Source organism: Rhinolophus sinicus, chromosome 17, assembly GCF_057876585.1.
Source record: "Rhinolophus sinicus isolate RSI-liver-muscle chromosome 17, RSI-T2T, whole genome shotgun sequence".
NCBI lineage: Eukaryota > Metazoa > Chordata > Mammalia > Chiroptera > Rhinolophidae > Rhinolophus > Rhinolophus sinicus.
The window spans coordinates 197,477,701-197,495,402 of NC_142517.1; the positions used below are offsets into that span (position 1 = coordinate 197,477,701).

The window sequence follows — 17,702 nt, forward strand, 5'->3', positions numbered from 1 at the left end:
TTGCAGCTGCACACACGACACTAACTTTATTCGTATTGATACAAAAGTAGATTTTTCTAGAAATGTTCTGCGCCAGAGGGAGAGAGTTGAGTGGCATGTGGGAGGAGGGCAGGGGATTGGGGAGAGGAGCTCTGAGGGAGGGGGCCGGAAGGGTGGGGGCCGGAGTGTGGGTCAGGGAGGCAGGACAGGGCAGCAGGAGCTAGGGCTTGGAAAGCAGGGGGAGCTGGGTGTGGCAGCCCCTCCACCCTGTTCTGTCCACAGAGACATGTTAGGAGCATCCCGAATGGCGAGAGATGGGGGCCAGGGAACTCCAGCAGGAGAAGGCACTGGCTGTGATAACTGCCCGTGACTTTCCTCCTCCTGCCCGGCTGCCAGCTCCCCCACGGGATGCCCCCAGGCTCTGGCATGCACAAGGCTGGGCAGACCTGCCTCTTCCCACTACCCCTACCTTCCCTACACACTCCTCTTGGAAGGGCTGAGCATGCCCAGGAGGGGCCAAGATGCGGGTGGGGGACCGCAGAGTGGATACACAGATAGATGCTCACACAGGCAAGAAAGAGGGAATGGAGGCTGGCTGCCCACCGAGGGGACTCCCGGGGGCTCACTGGGGCAAGGCCTTGAGGATGGCATTCACCTCCTCCGCCACAGCTGTCAGGGCAAATTCAAACTGGTCCTGGGGAGGGAGGGCGAGAGGACAGTCATGGGTAGGCCTGGCTTCTGCTCTGGCCCCAATGGGAAGGGCCTTTGGGGGAGGGGAGCTGGGGACACCACTGGGAAGAGGGAAAAGTCCTTTTGGGGGAGGTACAGAGGCAGGCGGGAGAGGCAGGCTGCTGCTGGCTTCCCTGGGCAAGGGTGGCTTCAAGGGTTGGGACAGGGAGGAACAGTCACCTTAGAGCGGACAAGGCCAGGCCGCTGGTCACGGACATGCTCCAGGGTGGCAGCAATGTCAATCTCCTTCACTCCTGGGGGCAGGAGGAACGGGGCTGCTCAGTGGATGTCCAGAGCAGGATAAGACCCGGAAACCCTGGGCCGTCCTGGGGTGGGAAGCTTGGAGGACTGGGCAAAGCCTGGGGCTGAGCTTGGGCACTATGGGGAAGGTCCTCACCTTTGGCCATGCGGTTCAGTACCATGTCGATGAGAACGTAGGTGCCAGTGCGCCCTGCACCATCGCTGAAACAGGAGATGGCGTCAGGCTCAGCTCAGCTCAGGATCCAGCAGAAAGGGGAGGGGAGCAGGGGACATGGAGGCTTGGGGTGGGGAGGACACTGGTGGAGCCACTAGGGTTGGCTTGAGGAAGCAGTGAGTGAGCTGAGGTTGAGGGAGTGGTCATAGCACCTGGGCCCCGGAATCGGGCCTTGAGTTGGAAGCCTGTGACCCATGGGGTGTCACTTGGGCAGTGGGCCAATGAGAAAGGAGAGCCCTAGCTCAGCCGCTCAGCCCTGGGGTGGAGGCAGCAGGAGGAAATGGGATTGGGTTTCCAGCCTCTGGCCAGGCTTTTTGTTCAACACATTTTTGTGTGTGTAAATGGACAGATGGTAAATATTTTCACCTTTGTGGGCCACATATAGTCTCTCTTGCACAGTCTTCTTCTTTTTCCTTCCCTTTAACCATTATAAACTGTGAACGCCATTCTTAGTTCATGGGCCATTAAAAAAACATGGTATGCTGAATGTGGCCTCCAGGCTGTAGATTGCAGGCATCCAGGGGACAGGCAGGCAGTGTGCAGGGGAGCCGGGCACTGAGGGGTGGGAATCAGGAATGCCCACCCCAGGGCCCTCTGGCCAGGACCATCCCAAACCCTTCCATCCCCACCCGTCCCACCGCCCCTCTCCACGCACCTGCAGTGCACGATGATGGGGCAGGAGCGGCCCCGGTAGCACTTGTTCACCTTCCTGCAACAAGAAATAGGTATGAGGGCCAGGGGCACCCGCAGAGGAAAAAGGGAACTGAAACACACACGTGCGGGCCTCTCTTTCTCTTCTACCCACATGCCCAGGACGGAGGAGGAAAGAGGGCTGGAGAAAGGAGTCAAGGCTGAAGACAAAGAACCAGAGGTGATGTGGGCAGCACTGGGCTTGCCTTGTCACTTACAAGCTATGTGCCCAGACTATGCACCTGGAACAACTGATTTCACCTCTTTCAGCCTCAGTTTTCTTACCTGTAGAAAGGGTATGATAGTCATAGTAACCTTCTCCTTAAGGTTTGTACTATGATTACATGAGATAATCCATGTAATGAACTAAGTGCAAGGTCTGGCACACAGTAGATGCTCAATAAATGGTAGCTATTATTAATGATAATACATAATAATATTAACAGCCACCTCTGCCAGAAGTCTGAGGATGGCAGGCTTTTGCCGACTTCAGGGGTGTCAATCGTGCCACATCCCTGCTCTGAGCCTCTGCCCTCCTCTACGACTGCCCAGGCTGTTCTCCTCCCCACTCAGGGTCCCTTTAGTCATCAGCTGTGAGGTCAGGTAGACCTGGGCACAAGTCCCTTTGGCCAGGGGAGGACAATCCCTCAACTCTGAACAGTGTGCTGCTCCCTATCCCCCTGGATCAGCCTCGTCTCAGCACAGGTGCTCTGTGGTTGGGTCATGTTCAGACTTGGGGTCCACTTGGATCTCAGACTCTTCTCTGCTGCCCTGACCACCGCTCAGCAAGGAGCAGGGGATTTCTCCCTCCTTTGGTGGCCCAGTCTAACTTGCCCTTGTCCCTTATAACCTTCTTGCTTTGAGAGTCACCTGCACACTCCTGATACCTCCAATGGTTTAGGAATAGGGAGAACCTTCTTAGGGGTTAGCAGACTGTTTCAGGGGCAGCTTCCTGGCTCCACCAGACTTGTAGGGCTCAGGTGAATCTGAATGGTTTTACAGGAGTCCACCTGGTTTTCTAGCACATTGGCTTGTACGTCAGAGGGCTGGGGTTGAACAGAAGTTGCAACAGTGGCTTCCAACCATTTAATAATAATGATAATAAATAGTATCTAGAATTGAGCCTTGCTGTGTGCCAGGAACTTAAACTAGATTTTATAGACTTTATCCTATGGACTCTTGCAACAACCCCCTAAAATGTGGGTCATCATCCTCATTTCACAGGTAAGGAAACAGAGGAAGATCAAAGAATTTGCTCCGGGTCACTTTCTGGGACTTAAAAAAATTATTTTGCCTTCTCTCTGTTGGATCGTCACCAAATTATATTTATTAAGCAGCAATGAATTTGTTCTGGGTATCTAATGCCAACTGAGTTGACATAATTCTAGCCTAAAGCAAAGGAACATAACCTTTTAGCTTACCTGTGCAGTCTTAAAAAGGGTCCATGTTCTACAAGGATTTTTAAAATGTGGAAAACAGGAAATCGCTTCAATGCCCCTGGCATTGCTTTGAAGAAGCAATGTGCCTCAGGCCCCAGTTAGAAACCATTGTTCTGAGGCTCAGAAACTATTCCTAGAACCTCCCCAGCTCTGCTCCTTTGCTCTCTGCCCAGCATCTAGGGACCTCAGGCCAGCCTGGCAAAGCTAAGAGAAGCAGGAAGAGGTCACAGTGTGAGGGAGGCCCCTGCCAGTGGTGACAGGCTTCTCAGGGGAAGGCAGAGGAGCTAGAGGCCTGGTCTGGATGCGGTTTCAGTTTTGGTGTCAGAACGGTAAGTCCCTCAGTTAGCTTCCCATGCCAGCCCCCACCGTTCCACTGAGTCCCCAAGAATCCAGAGATTCTCCAGCCCTCCCTTTGATAGTATTTGTCTCTTCCCTGTGTCCCCCGAGCCCTCAGCTCCCCCAGCTGCCTTTGGGGTGGTCCCTGGGTCCACATGTCCTGTCTGTCCTGTTCATGCAGCGGCCACACCTGCCAATGATCACTTTTGTGACTATGCAACTGGAGTGAGAATACTAGTTGCAGATCACAAAAATGACACTGGCAGCTGTGAGAAAGAGAGAGAGAGAGAGAGACAGAGGAGGGAGGGGAGAGAGAAGGACAGAGAGGGGGAGGCAGTGACATGTAGGGGACGAGACAGAGAGAGAGGGGCAGAGAAGGGAGGGAAATGAAGAAAAAGGGGGAGGGAAGAGACAGAACAAGAGAGAGAAATGGGATAGAGGGTAAAAAAGGGACAGAATGATAGAGACAGAGATGAGGGGGAGAGGAAAGGTGGAGGGAGACAGAAGAGGAAAGGGAAGGGAAGGGAAAGAGAAGGAAAGAGAGCGGGAGAGCAATAAAAATAGAGGCAAAGAGACAGAGGGATAAAGAGGGGGAGATGGGCGAGAGGGAGTAAGAGACAGCGAGGGTTCAGCAGACACAGAACAGTCATGCGGCAGGGGCCAAGCAGACGCAGAGGAGAGAGGCAAGGAGCCTGCAAAAAGGTGAGCTGTTCTTGGAGAAGTGGGTAAAAGGGAAGGAGCCAGTGAAGACGGGAGAAAAAAAGGCCCTGAGAGGGAGACAGCGAAAAGGAGCTGGACCATACGGGTGGAGGGATGGGCACAGCAAGACAGTCCTGGTTTGGGGTGTCTAGAAGGGGGCGGCTGGAGGTCAGAGGCCAGGCTCACGGTCAGCCTAGAGGGTCTGCCTCCCAAGACCCGGGGCCCCAGGAGGAGGGCTGAGGAGGAGCCCAACGCCCGGTGCCCTGCTCTTGCGCGGCTCTCTCCGCGGGTCCTCCGAGCCCCCCTCGCGGCCGCCTTACAGACGGCGGCAGGCCCGCACCGCCCAGCTTTTCAGAGGCGCCCAGGACGCTCACCTACGAAAGTCCAGCAGGGGCCGAGTGGAGGCCGGAGTGCCCTCTGCCGGCCAGCTGAGGAAGTGGAACTGCGTGAGCGTGCGCGTCTCCTGGGTTTGCACGTTTTTCAGGTAGAAGCTCCGCACCAGGAAGTCCTCGCACCAAATGTGCTCCGACACCAGGTTCACCTGCCGGGGAGTGCGTTCCGGGCCTGAGCACATCAAGGCCTCTCTAGGTCTGCGTGCTCGCTCCTTGGTCTCTCCAAATCCTCCCAGCTTCCCAGGCCACTTCAAGTTCTAAATCTTCCAGGAAGCTTACCCACCCCCCTACCCGACTGTCCCAGGTGTCTCCAATGACCCTAGCTGTCTGTGTCACTGTTCTATGCTGAGGACAACTGGTGGCTTTTCCATCTAGATATAACTATTGTGAGCTTCTCAAGGCCAGTTTTTATTTCCTCTTCCTCACAGAGTCTAGCAAAGTTTCTGTGCTACACACACATAAACTTTGCTGAAATTTTGTAATTTAATTTTTTTCTTTAACATGAGTAAGACCAGAAAAAAAAGAAAAAAAAACTTAAAAAAAAAGCTGTTGAGTGTTTACCTGGTAATGAATAATCTACTATCCAGTACTCATCTGGTAATGAGAAGCTTCTGTTGTGCTCTTCAAGTCTCTTGTCTTACAGGGGGTCACCTTCTCCCACTGGTCCGGAATCTGTTCCTCTTTCCCCTGCCTTGTTTCAGCCTATTTTCCTCCTACCTATCCTATCCCCTAATGAAAAAGTTTGTTTCTATTTTTCATAAGCAACATATTTCTTTCTTTACTTTGGCCTCCAGGGAACTCGGGACTAAATTAGACTTAATTGAAGTAGGTCTTAATCTTGGTCTTTAGGCACACTTATCTTCCCTGTCTCATACTCTTGGCTCTTAGCTTCTTACTTCAGTTTCGGCGGTTTTATAGTTTTATTTCTGTACCTTTCACGATAGGTCCCTACAAATGCTTTTGGGCCCTAGACTGGACACACATGCACGTATGTGTGTGTATATACACATACACACACACACACACACACATATATATGTATATACACACACAGAGGGTGCCAAAAATGTATACATATTTTAAGAAAGGAAAACTGTATTAAAATTGTAATACTCAATATATACTGATAACAAAAGATGAATACAAGTCACGTTCGACTTCTGCAATTACATGAGGTGCTCATAGTGGTTACCATCAATATCCAGACACTTCTGATTACAGCGAACTACTGCATGAGCAACGCTGACCAAAGTGTTCATTTGTATACATTTGTTTGGCACCCCCGGTGTAGAAATATATTCATACATGTATGAATGTTTACCGTCTACTTTCCCTACTCCCATTTTCCCGGAGCCATGGGGTCCTGCTGACCTCATATATGTGGTAGAGGGAGGAGCCCTCATCTGGCCAGTAGCGATCACATTGCTTGACACCATCCTCCACCAGTGGGGTCAGCATGACAATGACGGTGCAGCCACTCTCCCATACCATCTAGGGACAGAGACTCAGGTAAGCTCCATTCTAACCTCCTGGGACCTGGCTGGCCCTGGCTGCCCACAGGGCCCCTGTTTCCTGGAGAAGCCTCCCTCCAAGAGCCCACCTGCCAGAAGTCTGCGATGGTATGGGACAGCGGGCCCTGCGTGGCTATGTAGGCTGGCATCCTAGGGTCGTGCTCAATCTGGGGGCAGGAAAGATATATCATGAGCCAGAATGGGAAATGCTGCTATGGAGAGGCTTGGTCAAAGGGAAAAGGCCAAGGTCTGGGGGAGCCTGAGGACCCTCCATTTCCACTCTAGGACATCAGGCCCCATCCACGGCTTCAGATGGGGAGGATGGTGATTATATGGGAATGGAGTTTATAGGGGGAGGATGAAAACGGGGCAGAGATGGGGGCAGGAGCCAGGGCCACTCACAATGGGGCTGGCATTGATGTAATCACTCCGAGAAGGGCTGCTCTCCACCTTCAGCTTGATGCGGGCGTGGTCATCTGCACAGACCCCACATCCCACCCCCAGGTTCCCCTCCAGTCACTGGGGTCCTGGCACCTCTGCCACTCAGCCTGAGCCAGGAGTCCAGTCCCTTCCCCCAAGCCCTCCAGAGTTCCCAGCAGAGAGAAGCTGGGCTGGGTTGGCCAGCAGGACTCACTCACAGGGCAGGAAGTCGGGGTGGCGGTTCTTTTTGATGTTGCCCTCCCCCTGAGCCGTGGCACAGGTGTTGGGCTCTGCCTGGTAGGCACACAGGGCCTGCCACTCCTTGGCCAAGCGGTCCCGGTTCCGCAGGTGGTCCTCCATGTATGCCTGCAGGGACACCACAGACTGGCTCTGTCCCGCCCCACCAGCCCAGCCCCTCCTGCCATCCTGTCCTCTCACACGCTCTGGGCCCAGGCCCCGTCCTGACCAGAATCATGTGTCCCGTGGAAATGTCCATGTTGGCCTGGGCGGGCTCCTCGCACCAAGACGGGGTGCTGCTGTGGGAGCTGGGGCTGGCCTGGGCCGCGTCGCTGAACTGGGAGGACACGCTGCTCACTCGAGAAGGCTCCGATGGACCCTCTGCCCGGCTGAACAGGGACTTGGTAGCCATGTGCTGGCGGCACAGGTCCTGCAAAGGAGGGATCAGGCAGGGTCCAACGTCCCTGAAGCCTTTGCAACAGGGTCCTGAGTTCAATCTTGGGTGCTAGGCTTCTCCTTGATAGATCTGAATGACCTCCTCTTCTGCCCTGGTCCTCGTCCTTTTTGGGAGCTGTTCTGCTTGGGTGGTGCCTATGCCAACCTCAGATATTACAGAGCTGACTCTCAGAATGCCAGAATCGCAACACTGGAAGAAACTAGGGACCATCTGCTCCCAATTCCCATCCTTTCAAAACACCCTCCCAACACCCCTCCTGGGGCTCCTCCAGTGCCCCCCATAAAACATTCCAAGAGATGGGTGCTCACTCCCCATCCAACTCCCCGCTCTAACCCCATGAGAGACCCAGACTCCCACACCTCTTCCATTCCCTCTCCTCAACAAGCTTCTGGGCTGCACACCTGGTACTCAAATGTAGTGTCGCCATGGGCCCCCTCGGGTCCCAGGGCTGCCAGGCGCTCCTTGTCCCGCTGCCGTGCATGCTGCCGCATACACAGGGCCACTGCCAGAGCCACCAGCAGCCCAGCCACGCCCGCCAGGGCCACCAGAGTGAGCAGCACTGAGCGCATGGGAGACGTGCTGCGGGCTGGTCTGGGAAGGACTGCAGCTGCCTCCTCCCTCTGTGGGAACAAGGCTAGAATCAAGGGGGGGCAGTGGTGGGGAGAGATTTAGGAGCTGCTTCTGCTCCCTGCTGGCTACCTTCTGGGGCAAAGCTGGGGGGGAGGGGGAGGGACATGCCGGGACTGGCAGAAGGGTTCAGATGGACCCAAGAAACTCCTTCTCAATCCCCATCAGACCAACTCAGCCAAACTACACTGCCAGAGGCTGAGTGGGTGACCCCCACCAGGAGTATTTGCATTAAAAAATGGACGTAGAGAAGTGGAGAGAAAAACCCAAGGAATCAAATAATAGAATATGAGGCATCAGCGTTAGATGCAGAATAGAACCATATTTTGAGTTCAGTGTCCTTCTGTGTAAGGTTGTCCCTTGGAATTTAGAGATGGCTCCGAAGGCTATGGGCATCTCAGGCAGTTCTTGCCAAGCGGAAAGTCCGCCTTCCTATGGAAGGCTGGGACTGCAGGAAGAGCCACTGGGGCCATCTGCTGGCCAGAAAGAAAACGGCATGGGGGAGGGCTGCTTTGGAGAAGTGGGTTGGGCCAGCCAGGTATAGGTTTCAGCTCGTTGTCCTGTCAAGTTTGCCTTGGTCTCTTGTGGGCGATATCAGCCCTCTGGGGCTTTGCCTGATTCTCCAGTTAGCTCATACCTGTCCCACTCCTGTCTGCAAGATCTGGAGCCCTGTCTGTGCTTCCAGTTCAGACTTCACCAGCCCTGCAGGGAGGACACTGGTCAGGCTCTCTCCAGCTCCATGTGGTCCCCACCCCATGCCATGTTATGCCAGGTGGCTGGCACAGCCCATGTGGGCTTAGACTATTTCAAGGGGAGCATCAGCCATGGCCTGGGTATATCCTGCTAGGGCTGGAGCTGGGGCCAGGCAGTATTTACCAGCTTGCCGGGTCACATCAGCCAAAGACAGGTTCTGTTCGTTGTGCCGTATGCGGAAGGTGAGGGCTGGTCCCACCACACTGCCAAATAGGAATTATGTTACTACCTCACCAACCGTAGACCCCAGGCTCTAGAACAGCGGCCAGCTCTGACTCTCTCCGCATTAGAGGGTGGGGCTGCAGTTGATCAGAGATGCCCTACAAAGGTGTTTGAGGCCAGGGAGATACTGGATGGGGCCAGCAACAGGGCTAGTGTGGCTGTACCTGCAATGCAGCTGGGAACACCTCTGACCCAGAGCTTGTCTCCTTCCCCTCTTCCCCAAGCTCCTCTAGCCTCCCTCCCCCCACTCAAGCCACTTCTAGATCCCTGCCTCCCCAGCCAGATGCCAGCCCACCTGATGTTGATGAAGCTGCCCGAGGACATGTGCACATGCTCAGCCAGGATCTCCAGCAGCTTCACTCCTGCAGCCAGACTCAGGGGCCTGGAGGTAGGCAGCAGGCAGAGGAAGGAAGGTGGGGATCCTCTTGGCCACCTTCTTGAAACGGGCCACCTCCAGGAGTGCAGAGCAGCCCATCCCTCCTTCTACTTCACATCTAGATTTCTACTCTCTGCTTCCTGCCAGGCAGGCCAGCCCAACCCCTAGGGGACTGGAAGACTTCCCCAGGCTGGAGCCCTTACTTCTGGTCAGTGACAATGTAGCCATACTCCTCCGCTGCTGGCTGAGCTGAAGGCTGCCCCGCTGCTGTGCGCTGGCTCTGGCCCAGTGGACTTTTCTTCTCTATCAGGACAGGCATGGCAGGAGGGCCAGCAGCTTTGGGGGGCTCAGAGGATCCAGAGCTCAGCACCTGCTGGGCTTTATTGGAGGTGGGGCCGGCAGTGGGGTATCCCGGCAGGGAAGGTGTAGGGGGTGGAGGCTCTGCTGTGTCTCCACCCTGCATCTGCTCCTCCACTGTCTGTTTAGAAGAGAGGATATGGTCTCTGGGCAGTAGAGGGTCTGGGGGGGGGGGGGAGGGAGGAGTCCACATCCTAGACCCTGAGTTCCCTACAGTGGAGCTTAGGACGTGCTCCTCTTTCTATCCCCAGGGTCCAGTTCAGGGTTGGATACAGAGAGGGCACCCAGAAAAGTGAGCCAAGGAGATGAATGAATGAATGAGTGAATGAATGAATGAAAGGAACATGATCAGTGATAATCCACAGGATGGTGCTGGAGTAGGGAGAATCTTTGGAGCACGGTTATAAGGTGAATAGGCAGGCAATGCCTTTTAGATTTTGGTTTAGCCACGGAATCTTAGACGTCCAACACATGAAACAGATAGAGTTCCTCAAGTTCCAGGGGTGTCAGGAGCCTGCCTGTTCATGACTCCCCTCTTCCCCTAGGGGTCCTCAGAGCATGGTCTCAAATGATTGTAGTGGAAAAAAGCAGTGAATCAAGAATTCTAGCTTATTGCCACTGAGCTGCCAGAGGGGCAGCCAGATGGCTCCGTTGGTTAGAGCGTGAGCTCTCAACAACAAGGTTGCTGGTTCAATTCCCGCATGGGATGGTGGGCTGTGCCCCCCACAACTAAAGATTGAAAATGGCGACTGGACTTGGAGCTGAGCTGCGCCCTCCACAACTAGATTGAAGGACAATGACTTGGAGCTGATGGGCCCTGATGGGTCCTGGAGAAACACACTCTTCCCCAATAAAACAAAATAAAATAAAAAAGAATTCTACCTTATGATGGATCCCGGAAAAACACACTTAAAATAAACAAAAGTTAAAAAAAAAAAAAAGAATTATAGCTTATCTAGTCTGAGTTCTGCCATCAACTTGAGGTGAGACTTAGGCAATGCACAGTCTATGGGCCTTGGTTTCCCCAAAATGAGGATTTGGAGGATTTAGATTCTGGGTCCTGATCTTGAGGTTTAGATTTCGGCAAGGGGGTTTACTGCCATGGGGCACGTATGGGTCAGGGAGGTGCTGGAACTCACTTTCTTGATGTCAGCTCCAATGTTTACCATCCCTCCTGTAGAGACAGGAAAAACAAGGCTCTGGCCAAAGGGCCAAAGTCCACACAACGCAGGTGGGAGAAGGGCCAGAGGCCCTAAGGCTGTTACATCTGCTGTGGCCGCTTTCCTCTCAGTCAGTGACCAAGACCCAGGCACTGGTCTCATCCTAAGCATGGCCTCGTGCCACTGTGCTTCTGTCTTATAATTCATTGTTTTATCAACTCTTCCCTCTGGCATTGGCCACACCTCTCAAAACTATTTGTTCTGTCTTCCTTCTATCGGTATATCATTGGCTTCTCCTCCGAATTGGCCATGCCCTTCTTTAGGTCCTCACTGTCACCCACCCACCCTTCTCAGTGCCTCCGGATTTCTGCTCAACCTCCCCGCACCCCCCTCCCCCCATTGGCTTCTTTGTCCATTACTTCCACCCTCCAGTCCTTTCCTGGTCTAACTCCTCAGCTCTCATTGCACCCCCTTGCTTCTTGCCCTTTGCTGCCAAGGACCCCATGTCTCAAAAGAACGCCCTTCCCTGACCCTGACCCTTCCCCTCTAGGCAGCTCCATGGGGGCAATAGGCTTCCATGGGGCTGGTAGGTGCTGGTCTCTCTGCCTGGACACTCACCCAGATTTCGTCCTGCACCCTTGGGCAGAAGCTGCAGCAGGGTGGAGAGGGTGGAGAGCTGCTCAGGGGTCAGCTGACGGAGCTCCACCCCATAGCCCGCCAGCACAGCTGCCAGTCTCTGCAGAGTCACATCTGCTGGGAGCCAGACACAGAGCTAAGAGCTGGTGGCGAGATACACTTGTGGGTTACAGATGGATGAGTTGGGGGTGGCAGGGGGCTAGCATATCTAAGAGCGCCTTCTCAAACACCAGGACACTGACGCCCGCCCTGTTCTTCCAGCCCTTGTCCACACTTTGGGGGGAAGACCTTCCTGGGGCCAAGACCACACTTCAGGCCCACCAGGGACATCTGGACTCTCCCTCTGAAGAAGAGTCATGTCACCTCCACCCCCCACTGTATCCCCACTGCCTACCTACTGCCTGGCGTTGATCGGGTTATCAGTAGACATTAGTTACATGTATGAATGACTTAAAGGGCAAGTTCACAAGTGCATGGACAGTCAAGAAGGAGTCCCCCAAAACAGCCCCCACAGGCAGGCAGTGGATGAAGACTGTTACCTGGCTGCTCTGCTGGGGAAGGAGGCTTCTCCCCACGACCCTCGAGTCCTTCCTCCTCTGAGGAGTCCTCTGCCCGGCTGCTGCCCCCTTGTTCTGGCAGCCTTGGTGCCCTGGCCCTGCTGGGCACTGGCAGCTCCTGGGCCAAGTAGAGCAGCCCTGACTCCTGGAAAAGCTGAGCAGGTGAAGGTCCTGGAGGGTCCCCATAGGAGTGGCCAGGGTGAGCCCCAAACATGCCCTTGGGGGCAGTTCTGCTGAAGAGGGCAGGGGGATTGGCCTTGGGCAGGGGGCCAACACTGACCATCCCTGGGGAGCTCTCTGAGCCCTGGGAGCCATCTCGGGAGCCAAACTGTGGGAAACCAGAGATCCAGGTAAGCAGACATTAGGACTGGAGGGTTGGGGTGGGGGTGGGGCCAGTTTGTGGGGCTTACCTGATGGAACAGGTAAGGCTGCAGGAGGGTAGGTTCATAACTCAGGGCAGGGTGGGGTGGCTGTGGGGGCAGCAGCAGATGCTCCAAGAGAGGGGGCAGCAGCTCAGCCTGCAGAGGGGTCAGGGGGGAGCCCGCCCCAGCTCCATCCCCACCCACTGGAGGTCGAGGAAGCCGGTGCTGGGCAGCAGGGGCAGAGCCAGTAGGGATGCCTTGTAAAAGCAGTTCCCCGGAGGGACCAGGTCTTCTGGGCACCGAGCCGGATCTGGGGAGGAAAGCAAAGTGTGTGTGTGTGTGTGTGTGTGTGTGTGTGTGTGTGTGTGTGTGTTGACTGTGTGGCAAGGGCATACAGAGCCTATGAGGCAGAGCTGGTGAGGCCAGACAGGCCCAGGAGTGTAGAGTGAGTCTGACCTCTGAAGAAATGAGGCAGCCTCAGGGGAGGAGAGAGCAGCATGAGGAGGAGTCAGAGGGAAAGGTCATTGCCTCCTGGTAAGCATGCCTGGGTCCCTGAAACACAGCGGCAGAGGCTAGGGAAGTGTGAGGCGAGGAAGGAGAAGGGAATGACAGGCACAGGGGAAGGCAGCTGGCAACCTTTCTAGATGAACTGTGTCGATAGCTTGCCCATTGTCCCTGTGTGTATGTCTCACGTCTGGCTCTCCAAGTACAGGTTCAAATATTCAACACCGTGGCCTCCCACGCTGCCCCCACCCCCATCCCTCTGCCTTCTTCATCCTGGTGTTATCACCTGAGCTCCACGCTCTCATTTACTTTGCTTCACAGGGCCCGAATGATACCTTCAGAGTCCCTAACCACAGACGATGGCTATATCTCCTACAGGATACAATTCCACATAGTAATGAAACTGAACATCAAACAACTTCAATCCAACACATTTCTAATTTTCCTATGATGACTACTCTGACGCTTCTTTGAAAATACCAAATATCCAAGTTTTTCACAACATTTTAAAAATACCTGTTTTGCTGGATTCCCAGGAATGAGCTCAGCTCCTCCTGGGTGTGTGGGCATGTCAGATGGCCATTCTTGAACCCCTTGCACCCATGCCCCAGGCTGCTGACGTTGGTGCCCACACCCCTCCTTCTTCCTCCATCCATCAGGAAGATGCCAGCCCCACCAGCCTTACCATGCTAGAATGGTTGAGAAAGAGTACTTACCTGTCCTTTGGATGAGGCTCTGGGGGGCGAAGCCTGGGGATGCGTTCCATCTCCTGGGAGATCACATACTGGGTGAGGTCATCGTGCCAGGACAATCCTGCCAGGGCACAGGAGAGGGTGAGATTGGATCAGGACAGCCTGAGGGCCCAGGAGCAGGGACCAGTGGAGATCAAAACCGCAACCCCTGCCCTGCAGTGTATTGAGTGTGAAAGAGCAAAAGGACAGTGGAGGGAGTGCAGAGACCTGGTGGGTGATCTGACGTGTCCATTTCCCACCCTCAGGAACAGATTTTGGAATTAGACTGCGTCCAGTCAGACTGGGTTTGAATTCTCTGTCACTTACTAATTGTGTGACCTTGGGCAATTTGCTGCACCTGTCTGAGCCTCAATTCTCTCATCTGTAAAATGGGAACTTATGCCTCCTAAGATTGTTGTGATGATTAAAATAACACAATATAAAATGGTTATAATAGTACCTGTCACATAGTGAACTTTCAGTAAATGTTATTATCATCATCATCATCATAATTATTATTCCTATTCTTCTTTTTGTTGATCTTGAACTTCAGTTTTCTTTATTTGTAAAGTGGGAATAATATACACTTCATGGGGCTGTTGTGAAGTTCAAGTGCGATGAAGGAAATGAAAGTGCTTAGAAAACTCTAAAGCACGATACACCTGTTTTAAACCTCATCCTCTGATCCCTCATCATCACCACCATCACCACCACCACCACCACCATCACCACCATCATCACCATCATAATCATCTTATCCTGAGGCAGATCCTGTTTAACCCTTTCCCACCAGGAAAGGTCAGTCAGCCATTCTAAAGGAATAATCTCCCACTCTCTACTTCCATTCCTTCTTCCCTGGCTCTGGATTAACAGTCAGTACTGCTCTTAACTCCTTCCAGGGGTCTACTAGCACCCATATTTCCTTTTATGCTAATGTCAACGTAATTAACATTACATGGACTGTGTTCTTATTTAAGGCCAATTCCTCCACTTGAGCCCTAGATTTCATCCTCCACTACCTACTCAAGAACATCTTCCCTGCAATTCTCCCGTATATACTACACCATCATCTCCTGTGTTCTACAGAATTATTCCCATTATCATGCAAACAGGATGAAATTTCAAAAAGAATGCTTGATCTCACATTCCCCTGCATCACCCCATCTCTTTGCTTTTCTTTATAGCAAAATTCCTTGACAGTGTTAGCTATACTGGCTGTATCCAATTTTTTTTCCTCCCATTTCCTCTCAAACCACTCTATTCAGGATTTTATTCCCAACTATTTATTCCCAAGACTGTTTTTATCAAGATCACCAGTGACTTCTGTATATCTAAATCCATTGGTCAAATCTCAGATCTCATCTTTCTTAACCTACCATCTTTTCACACTGTTAATCACTCCTTCTTCCTGGATACAATTTCACTTGATTTCTACAATACCAAACACTCTTGTTTTTTCTCCGACCTCACTGGATCCCCTTTTTCAGTCTCCCTTGTTGGTTCTTCCCCTTCTCTTGGTCCTCTAAGTATTAGAATTCTCTAGGGCTCTTCTTCATAAACACTCAATCCTTTGGTTATTTCATCCACTTCATGGGTTTAATTACCATCTACATATCGAAGAATTCCAAATTTATATCTCCACTGCAGACCTCTCTCTCTCTTTCAAAACCCAACTTGCCCACTCTCCTTGAATGGACATCTTAAACTCAATATATTCAAAACTAAACACTCTTTCCCCCAAGCTGATTCTCCCGCATAGTTAATGACATCTCCATCAACCCAGCTGTTTACTCAGTAAAACCTGGGTGTCATCCTTGACTCCTGCCTTTATTTCACAGCCATATCCAATCGTTCATGAAATCATGCTAACTACCTTAAAAATATATACAGAATTCTGTCATTCCTCACTACCCGCCTGCAGCCACCCTGGTCCATGCCACATATACCTCTTACATGAATTGTTGTGGTAGCTTTTAATGGTCTCTCTGTTTCTAACCTTGAATCCTTACATTCTATTCTCAACATAGCAGCAAGAATGATGCTTTTAAAGTAGAAGTGAGATCATGCACCCCATGCTCAAAACCTTGTGATGGTTTCCTCTTATTCAGAGTCAAGCCAATATCTGTACATTCTCCTCTAAGGCCCTGTCGTGACCTGCATCCCTTTCCCATGAGCTACTTGAATGCATCTTCTACCCTGCCTCTCTGTCACTCTCTACAGCCACACTATAGAGAGGTCTCCATGGTGTTCCTCAAACTCATGCTTTGACTTGAGGGCTTTTATTCTAACTCTTTGGTTGATGTGAAATACAATCTCCCCAGATAACCTTCTGGAAAACACCTCCACTTCCTCGATGTCTTTGTTCAAATTTCATAGTCTCAGTGAGGTCTGTCTTAATCAATCAATTTAATACTGTAGCTTCCTCCCTCACAATTTTGGATGACTGTAGCCTGTTGCAATATTTGCTTTTTCTATGGCATTTATCACCTTCCAACATACTACTTATTTTCAATTTATATAGTGTATTCCCTCCCCTCACCCTGGAAAGTAAACTCCAGTAGACAGAGACCTTTGTCTGTTTTATTCCCTGATAAGTCCCAAGCCCCTAAAACTATGCTTGCCCCATAGTAAATACCCAATAAGTACTTGCTGAATGAGTGAACTGGATGAGTGGGGTGTTCTTCTGACTGAGGACTCCAGAATTCATAGCTCTGGAGCACTCAGACCGTCCAGGGACTGGGATGGCCCTAAGGAGATGGATGCTGGCCTCTCACAGTGGCTTCTTCTAGAAGCCTCCTCTGGACTCCTCAAGAGTCTACATATGAGCAGCCCATCTCTAGGGTTCCACAACACTCCTGTTTCGCCTACTTCTCCAGCAAGGTGTGGGAAGGTGAGGCCCCAGGAGTGGTGGTGTGATAGGAATGTTCCATGAGCTAAATCCTTGAGCCAGGTGACCCTTCCCTTCCCCACCCTTATCTAATCAAGTTCCGGCCCTCTCCTCCAATGAATCTAGACCTCACCTTGGGACATAAGCTGTCGGAGCACACCTTGTAAGCGCTGAAGAACAGGGGAGGTGACCTGCAAAAGGGGCCGAGCCTGCCCCACTCCCACCTGGCACTGTCCAAATAAGCCATCTAAGAAGACAAAAGTGGTGTCAGTAGGTGGTTTGGACAAAAGGCCTTCCAAAATCCAGGTTGCAAATGGGCAGGACTCTCTTCATCTCCTCTCTTGGCTTCAGAGAGCTCTGCTCCTCCAGCCAGTCCCCCTTTTTCCCAAGCCCAGTACCCCTCTCCCTTCCAGGCCTCCCCCCAGTCTTTGTTATTGTATCCCCCCATCTTGTAAATCCTGTGCCCGGGCCTCACTCACCCTGGATACAGACTTCAAGGTGAGAGCAGAGTCTTCGGTCAAACAGACAGCCTGTAGAGGGATAAGTGAGCAGAGGCTCAGAAACCCACACACATAGAATGGATGTACATGCTGAGAAAGCGGGAAGCATATGGGTCCATTCTTTCATTCTAAGGAAGGCTTTAAGCTGGGAGAAGAGGGAAAAGGCCTAGAATACTTAAGAGAAGGAAACACAGGGTATGGCTTTGGATTTTAAGGATCTGTGAGTCTGGATGCTTTCCCTAAAAACTTCAGTTTGCTTAACTGAGTGATGGGGAGAAGAAGCCTTCCAGGTGCATGGGGGCAGTGGTAGTGGAGGAGCATACACTTGTTCTCTCATGGAATTACTATGGGGGACGTTTATGACCAAATTTTGAGGAAAAGAGGACTTTCCTTCCCAAAGCTCCAAACACATCCTAATTGATGGCCTGGGACCCAGAAAAGGCAAAAACCCTAGCACGTCTCCCCCCTCATGTGGGAAAGGAGGAAGGATGGGGTGTGTTTAAGGCAATGCTTCCTACACTGTCCCTACAGTCCGTGGACCCTGTGACGCTGGCTCTGTCCGCGGTGCTGAAGCTCTGAGCCTGGAGCCGCCGAGGACTTGCCTGGAAGCAGTTATGGGGGAGGGAGGGGTGACAAGGAGAGGAGTCTCCATGTGACGTGACCCCT

General features: G+C 52.4%; 2 protein-coding genes across 3 annotated transcripts in view; both read right to left on the reverse strand.

The window, feature by feature from the left end:
* Nucleotides 1-17,702, reverse strand: part of PTPRN (protein tyrosine phosphatase receptor type N) — an 18,765-nt gene continuing 1,063 nt past the window's right edge. For both annotated transcript variants that reach the window (XM_019741818.3, XM_019741816.3), the window contains exons 2-23: nt 17,016-17,066; nt 16,670-16,783; nt 13,635-13,731; nt 12,463-12,724; nt 12,035-12,380; nt 11,478-11,609; nt 10,839-10,873; nt 9,546-9,820; nt 9,262-9,348; nt 8,868-8,947; nt 8,629-8,693; nt 7,766-7,984; nt 7,137-7,337; nt 6,889-7,036; nt 6,653-6,726; nt 6,340-6,417; nt 6,111-6,230; nt 4,722-4,888; nt 1,839-1,892; nt 1,106-1,170; nt 889-962; nt 1-673 (exon numbers count right to left, since the gene is read on the reverse strand). In XM_019741818.3, coding sequence (XP_019597377.3) covers nt 602-673; nt 889-962; nt 1,106-1,170; nt 1,839-1,892; nt 4,722-4,888; nt 6,111-6,230; nt 6,340-6,417; nt 6,653-6,726; nt 6,889-7,036; nt 7,137-7,337; nt 7,766-7,984; nt 8,629-8,693; nt 8,868-8,947; nt 9,262-9,348; nt 9,546-9,820; nt 10,839-10,873; nt 11,478-11,609; nt 12,035-12,380; nt 12,463-12,724; nt 13,635-13,731; nt 16,670-16,783; nt 17,016-17,066 — 2,816 coding nt within the window. In that variant the 3' untranslated portion in view covers nt 1-601. The remainder of the gene's footprint in view (nt 674-888; nt 963-1,105; nt 1,171-1,838; nt 1,893-4,721; nt 4,889-6,110; nt 6,231-6,339; nt 6,418-6,652; nt 6,727-6,888; nt 7,037-7,136; nt 7,338-7,765; nt 7,985-8,628; nt 8,694-8,867; nt 8,948-9,261; nt 9,349-9,545; nt 9,821-10,838; nt 10,874-11,477; nt 11,610-12,034; nt 12,381-12,462; nt 12,725-13,634; nt 13,732-16,669; nt 16,784-17,015; nt 17,067-17,702) is intronic.
* RESP18 (regulated endocrine specific protein 18) overlaps nt 16,703-17,702 on the reverse strand; it is a 14,502-nt gene continuing 13,502 nt past the window's right edge. Inside the window, 2 exon segments of the mRNA XM_088794369.1 lie at nt 16,703-16,783; nt 17,016-17,066. The gene's annotated coding sequence lies outside the window, so the exon portion shown is untranslated.